This window comes from Monodon monoceros, unplaced genomic scaffold, assembly GCF_005190385.1.
Source record: "Monodon monoceros isolate NGI ecotype Baffin Bay Population unplaced genomic scaffold, NGI_Narwhal_1 Super_Scaffold_6, whole genome shotgun sequence".
NCBI lineage: Eukaryota > Metazoa > Chordata > Mammalia > Artiodactyla > Monodontidae > Monodon > Monodon monoceros.
Window position 1 is genome coordinate 73,398,153 of NW_021703783.1, and position 21,363 is coordinate 73,419,515.

A 21,363-nucleotide genomic window follows, 5' to 3' on the forward strand; every position below is an offset into this window, starting at 1 on the left:
GTCCATACGTTTGTTCTCTACATCTTTGTCTCAATTTCTGCCCTGCAAACCGGTTCATCTGTACCATTTTTCTAGGTTCCAAATACATGCATTAATATACGATATTTTTCTCTTTCTGACTTACTTCACTCTATATGACAGTCTCTAGATCCATCCACGTCTCAACAAATGACCCAATTTCGTTCCTTTTTATGGCTGAGTAATATTCCATTGTATATATGTACCAAAACTTCTTTATCCATTCATCTGTCAATCAGCATTTAGGATGCTTCCATGACCTGGCTATTGTAAACAGTGCTGCAATGGACATTGGGGTGCATGTGTCTTTTTGAATTGTGGTTTTCTCTGGGTATATGCCCAGTAGTGGGATTGCTGGATCATATGGTAATTCTATTTTTAGTTTTTTAAGGAACCTCCATACTGTTCTCCATAGTGGCTGTATCAGTTTACATTCCCACCAATAGTGCAAGAGGGTTCCCTTTTCTCCACACCCTCTCCAGCATCGGTTGTTTGCAGATTTTCTGATGATGCCCATTCTAACTGGTGTGAGGTGAAACCTCATTGCAGTTTTGATTTGCATTTCTCTAATAATTAGTGATGTTGAGCAGCTTTTCATGTGCTTCTTGGCCCTCTGTATGTCTTCTTTGGAGAAATGTCTATTTAGGTTTTCTGCCCATTTTTGGATTGGGTTATTTAATATTGAGCTGCATGAGCTTGTTTATATGTTTTGGAGATTAATCCTTTGTCCGTTGATTCGTTGGCAAATATTTTCTCCCATTCTGAGGGTTGTCTTTTCATCTTGTTTATGGTTTCCTTTGCTGTACAAAAGCTCTGAAGTTTCATTAGGTCCCATTTGTTTATTTTTGGTTTTATTTCCATTACGCTAGGAGGTGGATCAAAAAGATCTTGCTGTGATTTATGTCAAAGAGTGTCCTTCCTATGTTTTCCTCTAAGAGTTTTATAGTGTGCGGTCTTACATTTAGGTCTCTAATCCATCTTGAGTTTATTTTTGTGTATGGTGTTAGGGAGTGTTCTAATTTCATTCTTTTACATGTAGCTGTCCAGTTTTCCCATCACCACTTGTTGAAGAGACTGTCTTTTCTCCATTGTATATACTTGCCTCCTTTGTCATGTATTAGTTGACCATAGGTGCGTGGGTTTATCTCTGGACTTTCTATCTTGTTCCATTGATCTATGTTTCTGTTTTTGTGCCAGTACCATATTGCCTTGATTACGGTACCTTTGCAGTATAGTCTGAAGTCAGGGAGTCTGATTCCTCCAGCTCCGTTTTTTTCCCTCAAGGCTGCTTTGGCTATTCGCAGTCTTTTGTGTCTCCATACAAATTTTAAGATGATTTGTTCTAGTTAAGTAAAAAATGCCATTGGTAATTCAACAGGGATTGCTTTGAATATGTAGATTGCTTTGGGTAGTATAGTCATTTTCACAATATTGATTCTTCCAATCCAAGTACATGGTATATCTCTCCATCTGTTGGTATCATCTTTATTTCATCAGTGTCTTATAGCTTTCTGCATACAGGTCTTTTGTCTCCGTAGGTAGGTTTATTCCTAGGTATTTTATTTTTTTTGCTGCAATGGTAAACGGGAGTGTTTCCTTAATTTCTCTTTCAGATCATCATTAGCGTATAGGAATGCAAGAGATTTCTGTGCATTAATTTTGTACCTGCAACTTTACCAAATTCATTGATGAGCTCTAGTAGTTTTCTGCTGGCATCTTTAGGAATCTCTATGTATAGTATCACATCATCTGCAAAGAGTGACAGTTTTACTTCTTCTTTTCCAATTTGTATTCATTTTATTTCTTTACTTCTCTGATTGCCGTGGCTAGGACTTCCAAAACTATGTTGAATAATAGTGGTGAGCGTGGACATCATTGTCTTGTTCCTGATCCTAGAGGAAATGCTTTCAGTTTTTCACCATTGAGAGCAATGTTGGCTGTGGGTTTGTCATATATGGTTTTTATTATGTTGAGGTAGGTTCCCTCTATGCCCACTTTCTGGAGAGTTTTTATCATAAATGGGTGTTGAATTTTCTCAAAAGCTTTTTCTGCATCTATTGAGACGATCATATGGTTTATATTCTTCAATTTGCTGATATGGTGTATCACATTGATTGATTTGCGTATATTGAAGAATCCTTGCATCCCTGGGATAAAACCCACTGGATCATGGTGTATGATCCTTTTAATGTGTTGCTAGATTCTGTTTGCTAGTATTTTGTTGAGGATTTTTGCATCTATATTCATCAGTGATATTGGTCTGTAATTTTTTTTGTAGTATTTTTGTCTGGTTTTGGTATCAGGGTGATGGTGGCCTCATAGAATGAGTTTGGGAGTGTTCCTTCCTCTGCAATTTTTTGGAAGAGTTTGAGAAAGATGAGTGTTAGCTCTTCTCTAAATGTGAAGCCATCTGGTCCTGGACTTTTGTTGGAAGATTTTTAATCACAGTTTCAATTTCATTACTTGTGATTGGTCTATCCATATTTTCTATTTCCTCCTGGTACAGTCTTGGAAGGTTATACCTTTCTAAGAATTTGTGCATTTCTTCCAGGTTGTCCATTTTTTTGGCATAGAGTTGCTGTTAGTAGTCTCTTAGGATACTTTGTATTTCTGCAGTGTCTGTTGTAACTTCTCCTTTTTCATTTCTAATTTTATTGATTTGAATCTTCTCCCTCTTTTTCTTCATGAGTTATCAATTTTGTTTATCTTCTCAAAGAACCAGCTTTTAGTTTTATTGATCTTTGCTATTGTTTTGTTTCTATTTCATTTATTTCTGCTCTGATCTTTATGATTTCTTTCCTTCTACTAACTTTGGGTTTTGTTTGTTATTCTTTCCCTAGTTCCTTTAGGTGTAAGGTTAGATTGTTTGAGATTTTTCTTGTTTCTTGAGGTAGGCTTGTATTGCTATAAACTTCCCTCTTAGAATTGCTTTTGCTGCAACCCATAGGTTTTGGATCATGGTGTTTTCATTGTCATTTGTCTCTAGGTATTTTTTGATTTCCTCTTTGATTTCTTCAGTGATCTCTTGGTTATTTAGTAACGTAGTGTTTAGCCTCCATGTGTTTGTGTTTTTTATGTTTTCCCCCTGTAATTCATTTCTACTCTCATAGCGTTGTGGTCAGAAAAGATGCTTAATATGATTTCAATTTTCTTAAATTTACTGAGGCTTGATTTGTGACCCAAGATGTGATCTATCCTGGAGAACGTTCTGTGCGCACTTGAGAAGAAAGTGTAATCTTCTGTTTTTGGATGGAATGTCCTATAAATATCAATTAAATCTATCTGGTCTATTGTGTCATTTAAAGCTTGTGTTTTCTTATTTATTTTCATTTTGGATGATCTATCCATTGGTGTAAGTGAGGTGCTAAAATCCCCCACTATTACTGTGTTACTGTCGATTTCCTCTTTTACAGCTGTTAGCAGTTGCCTTATGTATTGAGGTGCTCTTATGTTGGGTGCATATATATTTATATTTGTTATATCTTCTTCTTGGATTGATCCCTTGATCATTATGTAGTGTCCTTCCTTGTCTCTTGTATCATTCTTTATTTTAAAGTCTGTTTTAACTGATGTGAGTATTGCTACTCCAGCTTTCTTTTGATTTCCATTTGCATGGAATATCTTTTTCCATCCCCTCACTTTCAGTCTGTATGTGCCCCTAGGTCTGAAGTGGGTCTCTTGTAGACAGCATATAGATGGGTCTTCTTTTTGTATCCATTCAGCGAGCCTGTGTCTTTTGGTTGGAGCATTTAATCCATTCATGTTTAAGGTAATTATCGATATGTATGTTCCTATTACCATTTTCTTAATTGTTATGGGTTTGTTTTTGTAGGTCCTTTTCTTCTCTTGTGTTTCCCACTTAGAGAAGTTCCTTTAGCATTTGTTGTAGAGATGGTTTGGTGGTGCTGAATTCTCTTAGCTTTTTCTTGTCTGTAAAGCTTTTGATTTCTCCATCGAAACTGAATGAGATCCTTGCCCGGTAGAGTAATCTTGGTTGTAGCTTCTTCCCTTTCATCACTTAAAGTATATCATGCCACTCCCTTCTGGCTTGTAGAGTCTCTGCTAAGAAATCAGCTGTTAACCTTATGGGAGTTCCCTTGTATGTTATTTGTCATTTTTCCCTTTTGGCTTTCAATAATTTGTCTTTAAATTTTTGCCAATTTGATTACTATGTGTCTCAGTGTGTTTCTCCTTGGGTTTACCCTGTATGGAACTCGCTGTGCTTCCTGGACTTGGGTGGCTATTTCCTTTCCCATGTTCGGTTAGTTTTCAACTATAATCTCTGCAAATATTTTCTCTGGTCCTTTCTCTCTCTCTTCTCCTTCTGGGACCCTTATAATGCAAATGTTGTTGTGTTTAATGTCATCCCAGAGGTCTCTTAGGCTGTCTTCATTTCTTTTCATTCTTTTTTCCTTATTCTGTTCTGCAGCAGTGAATTCCACCATTCTGTCTTCCAGGTCACTTATCCGTTTTTCTGCCTCAGTTATTCTGCTATTGATTCCTTCTAGTGTAGTTTTCATTTCAGTTATCATATTGTTCATCTCTGTTTGTTTGTTCTTTAATTCTTCTAGTTCTTTGTTAAACATTTCTTGCATCTTCTTGATCTTTGCCTCCATTCTTTTTCAGAGGTCCTGGATCATCTTCACTATCATTATTCTGAATTCTTTTTCTGGAAGGTTGCCTATCTCCACTTCATTTAGTTGTTTTTCTGGGGTTTTATCTTGTTCCTTCATCTGGTACATATCCCTCTGCCTTTTCATCTTGTCTAACTTTCTGTGAATGTGGTTTTTGTTCCACAGGCTGCATGACTGTAGTTCTTCTTGCTTCTGCTGTCTGCCCTCTGATGTTAAATGATAAACTTTAAATGATCAAATGTCTTTGTCTACATAAATTCCACAGTGATAAATTACTAATTAGCATTTTAATGTATACTTAATCACATACAATATATTACCTAAAAGCATGTATATGTAGTTAAAAAATTATATGCAATTGTTAGCATAACCAAATGTTAAATGTGTACTATATTACTTAACTTGTTCAAAATGTTACCTGTTAATCTTTAAGCATACCCCAAAAGAAAATTCATCTTCTCTAAAATTCAAGAAGAATTTTACAGAGAAAATCAGTCCTCTGAAAGGAGGAGGTGGGAAAACAAACAAAATAACTTATATAGCAACTCTATTATCATTAAATGCCAGTAATCACCACCACAATCTATAACAAATGCTTTATCACACTAAAATACAATGTTTATTTCTAGGATATACAATGGCAAAATTGTAATGAGACTGATATATTGGCTAAATAAGTCTGATTTAATTTACCTGCAATTTCAGTGGCAAGTTGGGCTGCTTTCTGTTCAAATAAGTCTTTCATTTGCTTAATATTAAAATTTTCTGTTTGGGCTTCTTCTAACTGCTGTTCCAGAGACTGTAGTTCTACAAAAAAGTACAGTAATTATTCACATACAATGTGAATTACATTTCCTAAATTGTTATTACTTATAATCACTGTAGAAGTTAAAGACAATCAACATGTGTCTACTAGCCAATTACTAGTAGAGTATCTTCACATTTTAAGAATTAAGCATAGGGCTTCCCTGGTTAAGAATCCACCTGTCAATGAAGGGGACACGGGTTGGAGCCCTGGTCCAGGAAGATCCCACATGCCTCGGAGCAAGTAAGCCCGTGCGCCACAACTACTGAGCCCGCGCTCTAGAGCCCGCTAGCCACAACTACTGAGCCCACGTGCCACAAATACTGAAGCCTGCGCGCCTAGAGCCGCTGCTCCGCAACAAAAGAAGCCACTGTGATGAGAAGCCCGCACACCGCAACAAGGAGTAGCCCCAGCTCGCCGCAACTAGAGAAAGCCGGCACACAGCAACAAAGACCCAATGCAGCCAAAAATAAAATAGATTTATTTTTTAAAAAAAAGAGAATTAAGCATAGCCAATTCATTTAAGGCTCAAGTCATAGTTTACAAATATGTAAAACAAATGAAAGGAATATTTAGCAATCATACCCAAATAATTTATAAATATTTGTTTAAGGATTATTGTGACTTCACATTTCTCAGTTATTTTCCTATATCTGTCAACTGACCAAAAAGAAATATATCCTGCACCTCTGATGAAATATGTAACAATGCGAAATGAAATTAGAACTGTTTTAAGAACAATCAAGGTCTTAAATAAAGTAATCAATTAAAATATGCAGTCAACTCCTACTACTTCATTCTCATAAAGAAAAGGGATTTCAGAGGGACATTAAATACAATAGCTAATCTCAAAATATAATTTTGATTATTCATTGCGCATTCCTCCAGTTAAAGTCCATTACCAAGATGCTAGTTTCATCATTTTTTTATTTCAAGAGAAAAAACTGCATCGCTCTTTAATACAGATCTAAATTTTCATTAACCACCATATTAATGTAATATTTCAGAAGTTTCTCTCTAACTTCAGAATATAATAAACTAAAACAGGACTAAGATTTCATTAACTGATTAAGTTACAAAGTTCACAGGTAGATACTCTCAGCCTAGAATATGACTGTTGTCTTCACTGTTTTAAAGCCATAAAGTATAATCACAAAATAAAATTCATGTAGCAAGCATCACAGAAAAAGAAAGAAGAAAGGATGAGAAAGAAGAAAAAGAAAAATGAAAAAATAACAGCTTCAAGTAAAGTTACCTGCTGATGAATCAGTCACTAATCCATCAGGTTTAGACTCCTCAATGAAAACAAAAAACATAAACAAATACATTAAAAGGAAAAGACAATACTGTTACAATTGCCAATGTGAAAAAAATCTCTGAAATCCACATTCTGTCAGGTAAGTAGCAAGATTCTGATGAAAATCAAATCTTGGCCTGCTCACATTCTTCTAGATCTCTAAGGTATGACTAGGCAGTCTGGAATAATGATGTAACTGTAGCTCACTGATTCTAAGAATTATTTTATGTTAACATATATTAAATTTTTATGAGTCTTGCCAAGATGGCATCTTAAATTCCATAAATACAGTAATAAGTAACATAAACTATCACAATTATAAAAATAGATTCTAAAGCAAACACTTAAGTTAGCAGACAAGATTCAGTCCTGTAATAGTCAAAAATTTTCATAAGCTGAAATATGCCATGAAACTAACACTACTAAAAAATTGGCTTTAAAAACATAAATTTTTAATTCCAGATTATAAATTGTCTTTAAAGGAGCCGAAATAAAGAATGTATTCCGTAAGGTTTAATTTATCCCATGCATTAGGAATAAAATAATATACCACCTAGTCATTATTCCCATATTCTAAAGAATTACATATATCTGAAAAAGTTGCATAAGGTATCTCATAGTACATCTGACTTTTTATTTTCCTATACATTGGATTTAGACATACTGATTGCTAATAATCATCAGTAATTAAAATACATTTTCCCCCAAAGGTAAATTTCTTATCAAGGCAATTGCACTGTGGGAATGTATTTAATTTATTATAAATGTAAAATAGCCATATCAAATATAGTAAACAATTTCCTCTGTGTTTACAGGTGCGGAAAATAATACAGCTCATGTTTGAATGATTGTTAATGGCATCTATGTAAAACACACATAAGTGAACTATAAGTATTCTGGATTACTAAAAACCTCTTTAATGCGTCCTCAATTATAGAAGCTGAGCAGTAATAAGACTGATATCTTTTTTATCCATTTATTTGGTTTTTTTCCTAGTCTAAATCACAATTTTTGGTGAAAAGACAAAAAGACCAACTGGGAGTCATAATGTGCTAAGATAATGTGCACAGGGATCACTAATTACTTTATAAAAGTATGAGAGCTATTGTTAAAGGGTGACAGTTTTATTCTTATAAATGAAAACTATATATGTATTTGGTAAAATTCATAATTCTATGATTCTTTATGTAAGTTTAGTATAAAAGTCAAAATAATTTTATTATAAAAATCATAATTGGTTAAGACATTGTTTAGAAAATATATTAAGCTATAAAGAACATATATATATAAAGAATCTAAGATATCAAGTGAAATCCCTCAAAATAACCACTTTTGATACCATAATGATTTTCTTGTTTTTTCGCTATATATTATTTTTATGTAAAGTTGTATAGTACATATGTGCCTGTGTGTGTACAAAGACACAAATGTTTTTTAACATCATCAATACATCAGTTTTCCCAAGTTTTCAAACAATCTCCACTAATGTAAACTGTAAGCAGCTACTAATAGTTCTGTCCTTATTAACAGACATTTTAGTGATTTCTAATTTGTCACAAACACAAATGTTTTGAAGAGCTTCACTACTGTTTGAACCTATATTTCTTAACCGTTTAGGTATATTGTCAGAAAATAAGAATAATGTTTTAAACAATCCATAGGTAAATGATTCTTAATGGAGCACCTTTAAGGAGTTACATCTGACCTTCCCACATATTAGTTATATTGGTTTGCATTCATTAGTACTACAAAGGATATACATGTAGGCTAATATACAGAGAAACAAATTAGGAAGTTATTCATATCAGGCCACCTGTTTACAAAAAAGTATTATGCTTAATTTTCAACAATGAAAATAAACAACTAATAACACACTTCAAGTATTTAAAAGCAATTACTTGCTGCTGCAGCCCTTGAAATTTTTCTAATTCTTTCTTTAATTCTTCTGAGTACCATTTTTCCTCCTAAGAGAAGAAAACAGTTTTTAATTAGTAAATTGTAAAAGATTTTATTTATCTGAAACACTGAAAATAAACAAGTATAATCATTTTTAGTCTTACCTTAAGTGAAGCCTGTAGGTCTTGGACCTCTTGTCTGAGTAGTGTTATGTCATCTCTAAACATAAGTTGAAAAAAAAGGAATTAATAGTTAATGTTAAGAAATCATGGCCAGTGACTGCATATTAGTATTCTAATTTTCTCAAGTCTTAAAAAAATACTATAGATTTTACGTATAGTGGCATACATATATATATAAAATCTTTGGGAAAATAACTTTATTCCTAAAGCACATTGTCTATAAATGGAAGAACATTTTCTCATGGAAATGATAAAACTGACTGTCAAGAACCTGAGCCCAAAGCAAAATATCTCCCATTAATTTACCAGCAATAAGCATCAATAGCTTCCTATTGCAGTAGTGTAAAATCTAAACTCATTAACAAGGACTATAAAATCTGCACAATCTACTCCCTGCCTTACCACTCTCACCCTCATTACTTTAGCTCTAACAATTCTGGCTTCTTTCTGTTTCTTGAGTCTGAAATGCTCTTTCCTGTCAAAACTTCACATTCTGTTCACTTCACCTAATTCTCTGTCAGTCTGACAAAGAATGGTGAGCAGACACCTCAAGGACCTAATGCAGGAAAAACATTCCATGAGAAAACACATTTAGGATTATTCTTGTGGATATGAGGAACATATCTTTCCCTGTTGGATTATAAATAGCAGAAAAAGGGACTCCCCTTCCTCCACGCCACTCCAATGGCTGCCATGGTAGAAGACACAAAACTGAACTGAGCTGATTGGGAATACTCAAGTTAACTGATTCTAGTACAAAGGGAACAGAACAGGATCAGTTCTAATGTTTCAGAAGACCAAGTCCACACCAGCACAAGCATTATCAGAAAGTAAAAGATAATGGGACATACTGGTGCAAGAATTATTCTCTAGGATGGGAGTGGGGGTAGAGAACAAATAACAGAGTCAGCTTCATCTGTGAAACATGGTTAATAATAGAAAAAGAAGGAAATTGCCAACAAAGAAAAATGGGAAAGATGGAGAAATAAGTCCTCTACCTTTGGTAGCCATTCATATGTAAAGAATTACTTCATTATTCAACAGAACTTGTCTATGCTAGACTCTCAAGTTGTTCAGTTTAATGGGGCAAGTAAACATGGAAAGAAGAGTAACAGACCATCAGTTCTATGATAAAAATAAAAACAGAGACATAGGGACTTCCCTGGTAGTGCAATGGTTAAGAATCCACCTGCCAATGCAGGGAACACGGGTTCGATCCCTGGTACGGGAAGATCCCACATGCCGTGGAGCAACGAAGCCCGTGTGCCACAACTACTGACCCTTGCTCTAAAGCCCACGAGCCACAACTACTGAGCCCACATGACACAACTACCGAAGCCCGAGCGCCTAGAGCCCATGCTCCACAACAAGAGAAGCCACCGCAATGAGAAGCCCGCACACCACAACAAAAAGTAGCCACCACTCGCCGCAACTAGAGAAAGCCCACACACAGAAACAAAAACCCAATGCAGCCAAAAATAAATCAATTAATTTTTTTAAAAAACAGAGGCATAAAGATAGTGATCACTTCTACTTACAAGCACTTCATGATGGAGATAAACTTTGAGGTGACGTCTTTAATCTCTGAATACAAAAGTAAAACTGGATAATAGATTCCTGTTTCTTTTGTTGACTCTTAAAATTTATCTTTTTAGGACACTTCATTAGTTTTCTTTACTTCGTGTGTGTGTGTCTCCCCTCCCCTCCCTCTCTCCCATGTGGCCCTATGAACTTACCCAATTTGTAGAAACCACCTGCCAACTTAGTCTTAATATAAGAAGAACACAGGGAACACTTAGTTTTAATATGTGTATAGAAAAGTGTATATATGTTTTAAGCTTTCCCTACTCTTTATTAATCTTCCAACTCTATGTATAAACTAAAACGATGAAGAGAGGAATTAATAACAATATTCTTGAAAGGCTAATACTAAATTGAATGAAATTGCGAGGAAGATAAAGGAAGATAATACCAATTCAACTTCTAATTGGGTGGGCTCAGTTACTCCAATTAATCTTTTAAAAAGTGCCACTTAACAAATTTTTGAAGCAATTTGCCTAGCAAAGAAAATCTTTTGAAACGTGTAACATATCAAAGCAATCTAGGATATTTACAAAAGAAAATTAGGAAACATCAATCAAAATTTTAAAGGGAAACTTTATCCAAAAATTCCATTTCTAGAAATTTATCTTCCAGATATATTCAAACGTGCAAATGTTATGTCCACAAGGACATATACCACAACATTTATAATTACAAAACACTGGAAATGGCCTAAATGCTATGAACAGGAGAATGATAAAATTCCATGCAGTCATTAAGAAGAATGAGATAGCTTTACCTGCACTGATATGAAACAATCCATAAGATACACAGAGAAACAAAAGGTATAGGACAATGTAGAACTTCTCTTTTATGTAATTACATACATTTATATATTTCTTTATATATACACAGATATAAGCATATGTGTATACATGCATACACTATCTCTGTAAATATACACAAGAAACTGATGATAAGTAAGAGGCTAGGGGGAAAGGGTGGCAAGGAGTCAATTTATACCACATAATTTTTTTTTTTTTTACCACATAATTTTTTGAACCATTTGAATTTTGTATTCTGCATATGCTATCCATACATCTAATTTTAAAATCTGGACCCAAGAAAACTAATGCATCACATTTCATATATATGATTGATGTTGATGGAATTCTCAGTTTGTCATACGTTAACTGTAGAGCTTTAAAACAAAAAGGTTTCATGACCCACCTAAGTCACGTGGGCTTTGATCTAGAAGACATATCTTGCCCATAGTCACATGCTACCCAATATGTTATAGAAGGGCAGGATGTAATTTTAAGAAATTGGAGAGGTACAGGAAGATGGGAAGAACACATATAGTAACAAATAAACCTGGAAAAGTATACTCTGACTATTCCATAAACAATGAGAAACTAGTGAAAGTTAATATTCAGAATAAAGCAATCAAATTTCCATTTTAAGAATACTAGTCTGGGGCTTCCCTGGTAGCACAGTGGTTAAGAATCCACCTGCCAATGCAGGGGACATGGGTTCAAGCGCTAGTCCGGGAAGATCCCACATGCCGTGGAGCAACTAAGCCCGTGCGCCACAACTACTGAGCTTGTGCTCTAGACCCCGTGAGCCACAACTACTGAGATGCATGCCACAACTACTGAAGCCCATGCGCCTAGAGTCCGTGCTCCACAACAAGAGAAGCCACTGCAATGAGAAGCCCGCGCACCAAAACGAAGAGTAGCCCCTGCTCACTGAAACTAGAGAAAGCCCACATGCAGCAACGAAGACCCAACACAGCCAAAAATAAAATAAATAAATTTATTTTTTAAAAAAAGAAAAAGAATACTAGTCTGGCAGCAACATGGAGAGTTAAGTAGAGAGGTACAAGACATAGGGAGAGAGCCAACTATAAATACTGAAAAATATTTTTGAGTGAGAGATGATGAAGCCTAAACTAAGCTGTAGCAGGGAAGATAAAAAAAGGTTTTAAGAGGGGATTCCCTGGTGGCGCAATGGTTGAGAGTCCGCCTGCCGATGCAGGGGACACAGGTTCGTGCCCCGGTCTGGGAGGATGCCACATGCCGCGGAGCGGCTGGGCCCGTGAGCCATGGCCGCTGAGCCTGCGCGTCCGGAGCCTGTGCTCCGCAACGGGAGAGGCCACAACAGTGAGAGGCCCGCGTACCGCAAAAGAAAAAAAAAAAGGTTATAAGAGCTGTTAAGGAGATAGAATTAACTAAACTTTGTGACAGATCAAATAGGGGAGGGTAAGTGTGTAAAAATGAGCATATCCAATTTTCTGGCTTTAGTAACTTGGTGGAAAGATAATGTTGCCATTAACCAGAAGATGTAACAGTAGGTAAGGAAAAGATTTAGAAGGAAATATAATAAACCCTGTTTTCAAATGTCAACAGGGAGGTGTTCCTTTGGAACATCTAAGAGAAGATACCTAGTAGGCAACTTGGGAGATAATTCTAGGTTGGAGGTGTAGTTTAGGAGGAAGTCATGGATATGGATATTACCCCAAGTACATTATATAGAGGAAGGGAGTACATTAAACAGATCAAGAAAGAATTATCACAATGATGTGCTGTCTCAGAAAAGTAGAAGGAAAGAGAGCCAGAAGAACCAAATTGTGCAGAGATTGTAATAAATAGTCTACAAAGATGGCTGCCATCAAGTTCTTCCCTTCATATACACAGAAGCCACTCCTCCACTGAAAGATAGAGCTTACTTCTTGGCCTCTTCAATCTAAGCTGGCCCTCAGATTCCTGAGCACTCCTGTAGCTACTATGACCAATAAAATATGGCAGAAGTGACACTCTGAAACTTTTGAAGCCAGGCCTTAAGATAACTGGCAGCTTCTGTTTCTTTCCTCTTGTAATGCTCTTTATTAGAACCCAACTGCTGGCCTGTAAGTCCAAGCAGCTGCATAGAGAGGCCTACATGAAGGAGAACTGATTCCCCTGATATACAGCCCCAGCTGAGCTGACAGCCAGCATCCAGCATCATCTCCCAGCCATGAATGTGAGGTCATTTTGGACCTTCTGGCCTTCCCAGCACTCAACTCTACATAACTTAAAGCAGAACCATCCAGTCAAATCAAAGAATCATGAGAAGTAATACAGAGTTACAGTTTTAAACCACTAGGTTTGGAGTGGACTGTTACACAGTTATAGATAACCAAAACAGAGGTCAAGTAAAATAAAAACTGAAAATAATCCAGGTTTTTTTTTACCGTTGACCTTTGAAGAAGTATTTTCAGGAGAATCGTAGGGCAAAAACCAGGTTTTAGTGAGCTAAACATTGGATGAAAAGTTAAGAAGCAAGAACACAGGTAGACTATGGATCTTTTTATGTTGAAAGTTCATGTATTGGGCACTAATTCACAGCTGAGAAAGCAACTCTGTTAAACTGACACTAAATATATAAACATTTATATATAAGTATATATTTTATATCTATCTCCTAACAAATGACAAAAGAACAGTACCCAAAATTATTGACTCATACATTAAAATCCTAAAGAGCACTAATAGTCATTTGTAAAAGGGAAGATTCATATTGCCCAAAAGCTCTGGTTTTCCCACATATTTTAATAAATTAAAACAACCATATTTTATAGTTCTACATATCTATCAACCAAAATGTGGTCATAATACTTTTCCTTAATGTGGTGTCCTTTATGCTATAGCATATTAACCAAGTAAGAGGCTTTTTTTTTTTTTTAGGGAAAAACATGAAAAACAATTTTTTACAAGTAGAATAAAATCAAGTTTTCTTCCTTAGTGGGAATACAAGACAAGAGTCCTTACCAGTAGAAGAAGAAAAGCAAAGTCATACTGTTGAATGCTGTTCTAATTAATTATATTTTAGTTTAATTCTTAAAATGGTCAGGCAAAATTGTCAAGAAGTAGAATGTGTTATGTGTGCTTGCTGTTATATTGGTGATTACAAAAAAAAATGTTTTTTTAATAATTATTCAATTTAATTCTTTGCTAAATTCATTATTTTAACAACTTACTGTAAAATCTTCTAAACAAAGCATATCATTCTTTATTAAGCAGAATTGCTAAATAAAATTTAACCTTTAAAAAAATCACAATCTTTATTAAAAATATAAACCAGTGAACCATATTGTAGATGCTGGTATAGATAGTTTTTGGTCAAGGACAGGATTGGTTATAACAATAAAAGATGAAGGCTATGCTAAAAGAAAATAGATTTAAATTAAATAATATAAAAACACTACACTTTTCGAAAACTAAGTATTCATGATAAAACAATGATATCACATGCATTCACTACATTACACTTCAAAACTATTATACTGTACCGCTTCAGAGCCAGAGCTTCTCCTCCATGACTCGAATCATTACCAGCATCGTGGACTGCCTCATAGTGTTTGAAAAGTTCATCAGCGGATCCAAGAGATTTCATACACTGCGGACATATGAAACCCTACAGAAAGAGGTAGAAAAAGGTTTCAAAACAGTATTTAGTATTGCAAAATAACCATTTGTATGTTATTAAATACAGTCATATGTATTATTCATACCAACAGGTAAATTGTAATTTACAGCGTTAAGCCCAAATTCTGGTATTGTGCAAAGGCACATCACTGCCTATCCTGGTTGCAGTTTACAAAATGTTTTTTTAAAACCCTTACAACCATCTTTTAGGTTGAATAAATTAATGGCTAGAGTACAGAATTCTAATCTGAGAAGTTAGTTCTAATCTAGAAGTCTAGTTGGGAAGACTTGCCATCATATCCTCCATCTCTCTAGATCTCCCTCAGTAAAACAATATCTGCTCCAATCTACTGCACAGGAATAACCAAAATATTAAGAACATGAAGCACTCTGATCATTGAGAAAAAAGGTAATATAAATAACTCATAATTACCACAGAGTATCTACAATGGTTGAGAAGTATTTTCATCAATAAATTCCTTGCTAACTTAAGATTAACACTATAAAAGCTTAAAATTAATATATAGTCCCATAAAATATTAAAAACTTATAAATAATCCCAGAATTATTATATAGTTATGGCATACAAGGTCCTGCAGGTATAGTCCCCCAATGACCTAACCAATCTGATCTCTGGACATTCCTTACTCTATATAACATGCTTCAACTATACTGAAGCACCTATGTTTCCCTGAACACACCACAGTATCTCACATTTTTACGCCTTTGCATATATTGCTTTTTTCCTCCAGCATTCTCATCATCAGTTTGTCAAGTTTCTACATCCACTATAATGCACAACACAATGAAGCTTTTAATCTATGTTTCCCTAATGGCTAGTGCAGTATTTTGAACATACCATATACTTTCTACAGAGTGTACTTATTTAATGAAATATGAATGAACCTGGCGGGCAGAATTTGGCAAAAAAACAGAAGAGCTTTAACAGCTTGCAGATTATAAAACCTTCCAAAGGATAGACTGAGCTAAGTAATAAGTACTCCGGACACATAAAAACTAAGAATAAACAAATAACTTCTGCTCCTTTGTTGGGTGCTATACAAATAACATACCTTCACATCATTTATGCACATCATATGGCAGAATCAAGGCTCAATGAACATAACATTACCAGACAATAGTATAACAGAAGTATTGATTATATATAAAGAACTATAGGAACACAAGAGGAATATCCAAATCTGCCTGCAGCAGCAGTTAATGCTTTCCAAAAACTAAACACACACACACAAACACACACACACATACATATTATGTATATGTGTATATACATATATGTAGACATATGTCTATATGAGACACTGGAATTAGGTACTGAATAGGAATTTACTTGTCAGAAATAAAGGCATTCTAAGCACATGGAGGAGCATGAACAAAGATATAGGAAAAGGTATGAAACACAGTCATGCTGCATTTGGGAAACAGAGGTATGTTCTGATCACAGAGCCAGAGTGAAGGGCAGGGGCACTACAGGTGAATGAATGCAATGATCTCTTATGAAACTCCTAAAGTAAGCAAAGACAGTAGTACTGAGAATGCGCCTTTGGACATCAGAATAATGCCATTAGGATCCAGATATGTGATGCTCAGCACTGTCTTCTGAATGAATGAATGCCCCCAGCCTGTGTTTTAATCTACTTGGTATTATCTTTTTTCAAAGCCATCTATTATCTACCATCATATTTCATAATGGCTCTATATTAAGCTCTATTTGGTATTCTTATAACTTCTGCCCAGTAACTGCTGTACCACACTGGTTAACATGCTTTTAGTGCAACAGCACATAAACCCCTATAATATTTAGCTTGTCATTTCTCTTTCGTGTCTCAGCTTCTGCTAGTAACTAGAAGGCAAATTACAGTGTTCCTCAGGAAATCCACATCCCAATTATGCTATTTAATCTTCAAAACTTTGGCTTTTTGACCACTGTCTTTACTTCCAGATTTTGGCTCGAGATACCCAAGGACGCCAAAAAGCTAATGATCCCATTAGGGTATGCCATACTTTCTTAAAGCTTCTAAACATTACCAGGTTAATACTCCAGAAAGAACTGATTCATCCCTAAAGAGAAATTTTAGAAATTCAGTAATACATATTTAGAAATATTCCACCTAAGTAAATTTTCCATGTGATTAGAGCTTGCATGTTTAAATAAAACTTCAATTTTGGGACATTTCTGATGAAAATAATTCTAAAATACATATATGCACTTCCTCACCTACTTAAACAGATGATATTAAACCTTTGCTTAATGTCCCAGAAGCATAAATATTAATCACTGAATGGGTGTCTTCCACTCTATTAATTCTGGCAAGTCTCTAATTCCTGTACCCACATTCTATAGTTTTTCTTACACCCTGTTTTGTCTTTCAACAATCATTTCTAAAAATTATTCCTATGCTATTTCTAGCAGCACTTGCCTGATATGGATAGGAAAGACAGATTAAGGGAAAAAAAGTTTATTAAACCACATCACTCATTTAAAATAAAAGTAAAGGGACTTCCCTGGTGGTCCAGTGGTTAAGAATCCACCTTCCAATGCAGGGGATGCGGTTCGATCCCTGGGCAGGGAACACATGCCATGGAGCAACTAAGCCCGCATGCCACAACTACAGAGCTCACGCGCTCTGGAGCCTGCGCGCCACAACTACTGAGCCTGCACGCTGCAGCGAAAGATCCCGCATGCCGCGTGCCGCAACTAAGACCCAACGCGGCCAAAAATAAAAATAAATATTTTTTTTTTAAAAAAAGTAAAATAAGCTCAGAATGAATATCTGAGGGATGTCCCATGAACAGAGTACATGACCTTTAGTTCATGGGCTTTGTGATACTAATTCTGGATATTAAGAGACTCCTCTATTTTTTCTAAACTATCTTCAAGGGAATTAAGGTTGCTAGATAGATAACTTACAAACAGTAAAACAGCAAAAAATAATACACCAAAATAGCCAGCTACATTTTATTTCCCTTAATCATTCCAAATATCTCACCTACTCTCTCTCTCCCTCTCTCTCTCCCTCCCTCCCTCTCTCTCTCTCTCTCTCTCTCTCTCTCACACACACACACACACACACACACACACACACACACACACATAGTGTTGACTTAAGATTAAATTCCTTACTGTTAGTTTTCAGTTATCTATAATCCTTTCTCAGATCCACCATAGCTAAGAACTCAGGTTAACTTGATACTTATGATACCCTATTGCACCAAGTGTCCTTTCAGTTAAAAGGAAAGTTCTTATTTAAGTGACAGGTAGGTAAGATAGTCACTTTTGATTTTGGCTAACCCATAAAGAAAAGTTGACCCATATGTTCTGTAAGAAAAACAACTGGTAAAATGCTAAGCAGAGTTCCAAGAATCTTTTATGCCTCTATCTTTGCTCACACTACCTCCGTAGTTTAACTGGTGTCCTATTTGCACTCATTTCCCCACCACCCTAGAGAATGTCTGGTTTAATTGTTCCCCTCTTCAAGTTCTTCTGCAGTTCCCCTCAAGCTGAATCAGACATTGTACTCTTTTTGCAAATATCTATCAGAAAAACTTCCTGGCATAGAGACCATATCTTATTTACCTTTTTATCTCCTGTACCTACCAAAATACCTGGCACATAAGAGGTACTCTATTAATGTTAAATAAGTGAAAGTTTGGTCAGATCGTTTTCTTATACATCATTAACTCACAGGAAAGAGTAAGTCTGATTTTTTTGTCTTTCATGGTAAAAAAAAGTTTCATTCTTTTAAAAGATTTGTAAAAGAATTTTTTAAAAAGCTATGTCTCCCTTTGTTTTTAGAATACTGTAGTAATTTTCAAAGAAAGGAGATATATCATCTGAGAAAATTTTTCCAGATTAAAAATGGGCAACACTTCCCCTCACTCGCTCCCACTCCCAGCCTTCTGTATACACCAGCCTCACACACTACAGAGAACATTTGGGTGACCCATGATTAATAACAGGTGTATATCATTGTCACTTCCAACAGGTCTGGGGAATCAAAACAAAGACTGAAACAGTGGTAGATCCAGATTCTAATGCTGTATATTTTTCCAAATAAAGACAGTAACAGTTGACATGCAAAGTCCTCCTTCTATGTAAGAGTAAAGCATCTTAACCTAAAGCATTTTAAAACATTCATTAATAAAACATTAACTACATAATAAAGATATAACTTACAAATGTTGAAATAAAAAACATTCACTTTATATTTCAAATTTCATGGCAAATTTTATGCAAAAATATAAACTTAAACTTTTATATATGTTTACAGATTCACAAAAAGACTGCTGCAAACGGTAAGAACGGCCAACTTCCCAAGAGCCTCTTTTCCTTATTAAACCTTCTTAGAGCATGCATAATTAAAGCAATCCACATTCCCTTATAGCAGAAAAAGTTAAGCAACACTGAGGCAAGGAAAAACAAAGCTATTTTGAGCAACCCAAAACCAAGCTGCTAAAACAAAATATTCAGGACCCACAGTAACACTGGAGTCATTAAGAAGAAGTTCCTGTCCTCTTGTCTCATTTTCAGCGTGCACTTTCTGGTAATGCTCCGACAAATCAATAGCAGTTATACATCTTTTCATACATAATGGGCAGATGAAACCCTGTGAAATAACAACTTTTAGGAGTATATATACAAAAAGTTATTTATGAAACAAAATAGAAACAATGAAAATAGACATAACAGGAAAATAATAGTATATTTCTTTTTAGTATATGGAAGAGAAATTTTCAAGTAGTAACTGTACAAAAGGTGAAAGACCTATCCAAATTAGGACTCTGAAATTAGTTTCCATCCTTATGCTATAGATTCCCATTGGTCAATTTTATTGAGTAACCAGTTGCTTTAGTTGGAATATTACTATTCTTTTTGTTTATGATACTTTGTCCTTACTTATCTAAGAGCTAGTATTGGCAAGGTAGCTTTTATTTTAGATCAAGAAATGACTGGCAGTTTTAACAAATACTTTTATGTAGATGATGTTCTCAACAAAAAAGTTGTTATAATGAAAGCAATTTTTAGTCTTCACCATATCCCACTAGCCTAAGATCCCATTCTTGCCCATACCCATAATTCCCGGTAGGTTACCCTTCCTTCTAATTTTATGAGCCAAATAAAATCATTTTAAAACAATCTCCCAAATTCCCCATACCTAACAATGTATGTATTTTAAAATGTGGGCTGTTACACTGATCTATGGTTTGGGGTTTTGTCAGATAGGAACAGTAAAAGGATAAGAGAATAAAGGAGTTCAGAGTATCAGGGAGAAAGTAAATTAAATGAAGACAGTGGTGAAGGACAATAGGTTACAAAGGTTATAACGTCATGAGTTTTGGTGTCAGAAATAGATGTGGGTTTGAGTCTCAACCAATACTGACTATATGATTTTAAAAAATTCACTTTACCCTGCTAAATGTCAGTTTCCTCATCTATAAAATGGGACTAATATTAGCACCTATTTGTCTAGAGTTATTGTGCAGTGTATAAAATGCTTAGTACAGTGCCTGAGACATTATAAGTGCTCAACAAGTATTAACTGTCATTAGATGTATGGTTAGAGAGTAAAGGAAACGAAGCAAAGAAAGGTTGACAGACTAGAAGAAAAAATAAAAATTAAAAATCTAAAATAATCAGCAAGGCCAAAGAAGGTAAGTAGTGAGACTATGAAAGTTTTTGAGAGGATAGTCAGTTGAGGTAAGGAACACAGAGATATGATTTTAACATATCAGGTAAAATTATTCTGCCTGATAAGAAGATGGAAGGTACTGCCACGGGCTTGAGTAATTAGAAAAGAAAAGTAATAAAGATCATTGGCACTGATAACATTAAGAACTGGGAGGCTAAGATGTTCCTTGAGTTCCTTGATGTACGTTAGGATCGTAGCAAGGAAGAGGAAGACTACAAACAAGGTTCCAAAGTAAGAGGCAAGACAGGGTAGCAGTTAAGAGCTAGTCTTGGGCTTGAATCCCGGATTCACACCACTCTTAGTAGCTTATATTACCTTCAATTTCCTCATCTGTTAAATGAGGTAACAGTAACACCTACTCCATATGGGGGAGGGGGTCTCATGAGAATTAAATAATACATACTAAGTCCTTATCACAGCATCTGATACGAAGAAAACATTCAATAAATGTTAGCTATCATTAATATCATTGTTCCTCTTGTTAACAACCCTTTAAGGAGATTAGCCAGGGGATGAAAGTGAGAAACATGAATTCACTTATTTTTTCTTTTTACTGATGAAAGGGTTGTCTTCCAGGCAATCACAGGCCCAAGTATCAAAACTACAGAATAATAGGGCTTCCCTGGTGGCGCAGTGGTTGAGAGTCCGCCTGCCAATGCAGGGGACACGGGTTCGTGCCCCTGTCCGGGAAGATCCCACATGCCGCGGAGCGGCTGGGCCCATGAACCATGGCCGCTGAGCCTGCGTGTCCGGAGCCTGTGCTCCGGGAGAGCCCACAACAGTGAGAGGCCCGCATACTGCAAAAAAAAAAA

At 35.5% G+C, this 21,363-nt stretch overlaps 1 protein-coding gene across 3 annotated transcripts in view; it reads right to left on the reverse strand.

Annotated features, from left to right (window-relative positions):
- The window catches only part of EEA1 (early endosome antigen 1), a 139,595-nt gene that overhangs the window by 70,768 nt on the left and 47,464 nt on the right, over nucleotides 1-21,363 (reverse strand). For 2 of the 3 annotated variants that reach the window (XM_029204738.1, XM_029204739.1), the window contains exons 3-8: nucleotides 19,340-19,468; nucleotides 14,705-14,829; nucleotides 8,815-8,869; nucleotides 8,653-8,718; nucleotides 6,713-6,752; nucleotides 5,346-5,459 (exon numbers count right to left, since the gene is read on the reverse strand). In XM_029204738.1, the coding sequence (XP_029060571.1) occupies nucleotides 5,346-5,459; nucleotides 6,713-6,752; nucleotides 8,653-8,718; nucleotides 8,815-8,869; nucleotides 14,705-14,829; nucleotides 19,340-19,468 (529 nt within the window). The remainder of the gene's footprint in view (nucleotides 1-5,345; nucleotides 5,460-6,712; nucleotides 6,753-8,652; nucleotides 8,719-8,814; nucleotides 8,870-14,704; nucleotides 14,830-19,339; nucleotides 19,469-21,363) is intronic. The other variant, XM_029204740.1, reaches the window with a different exon arrangement.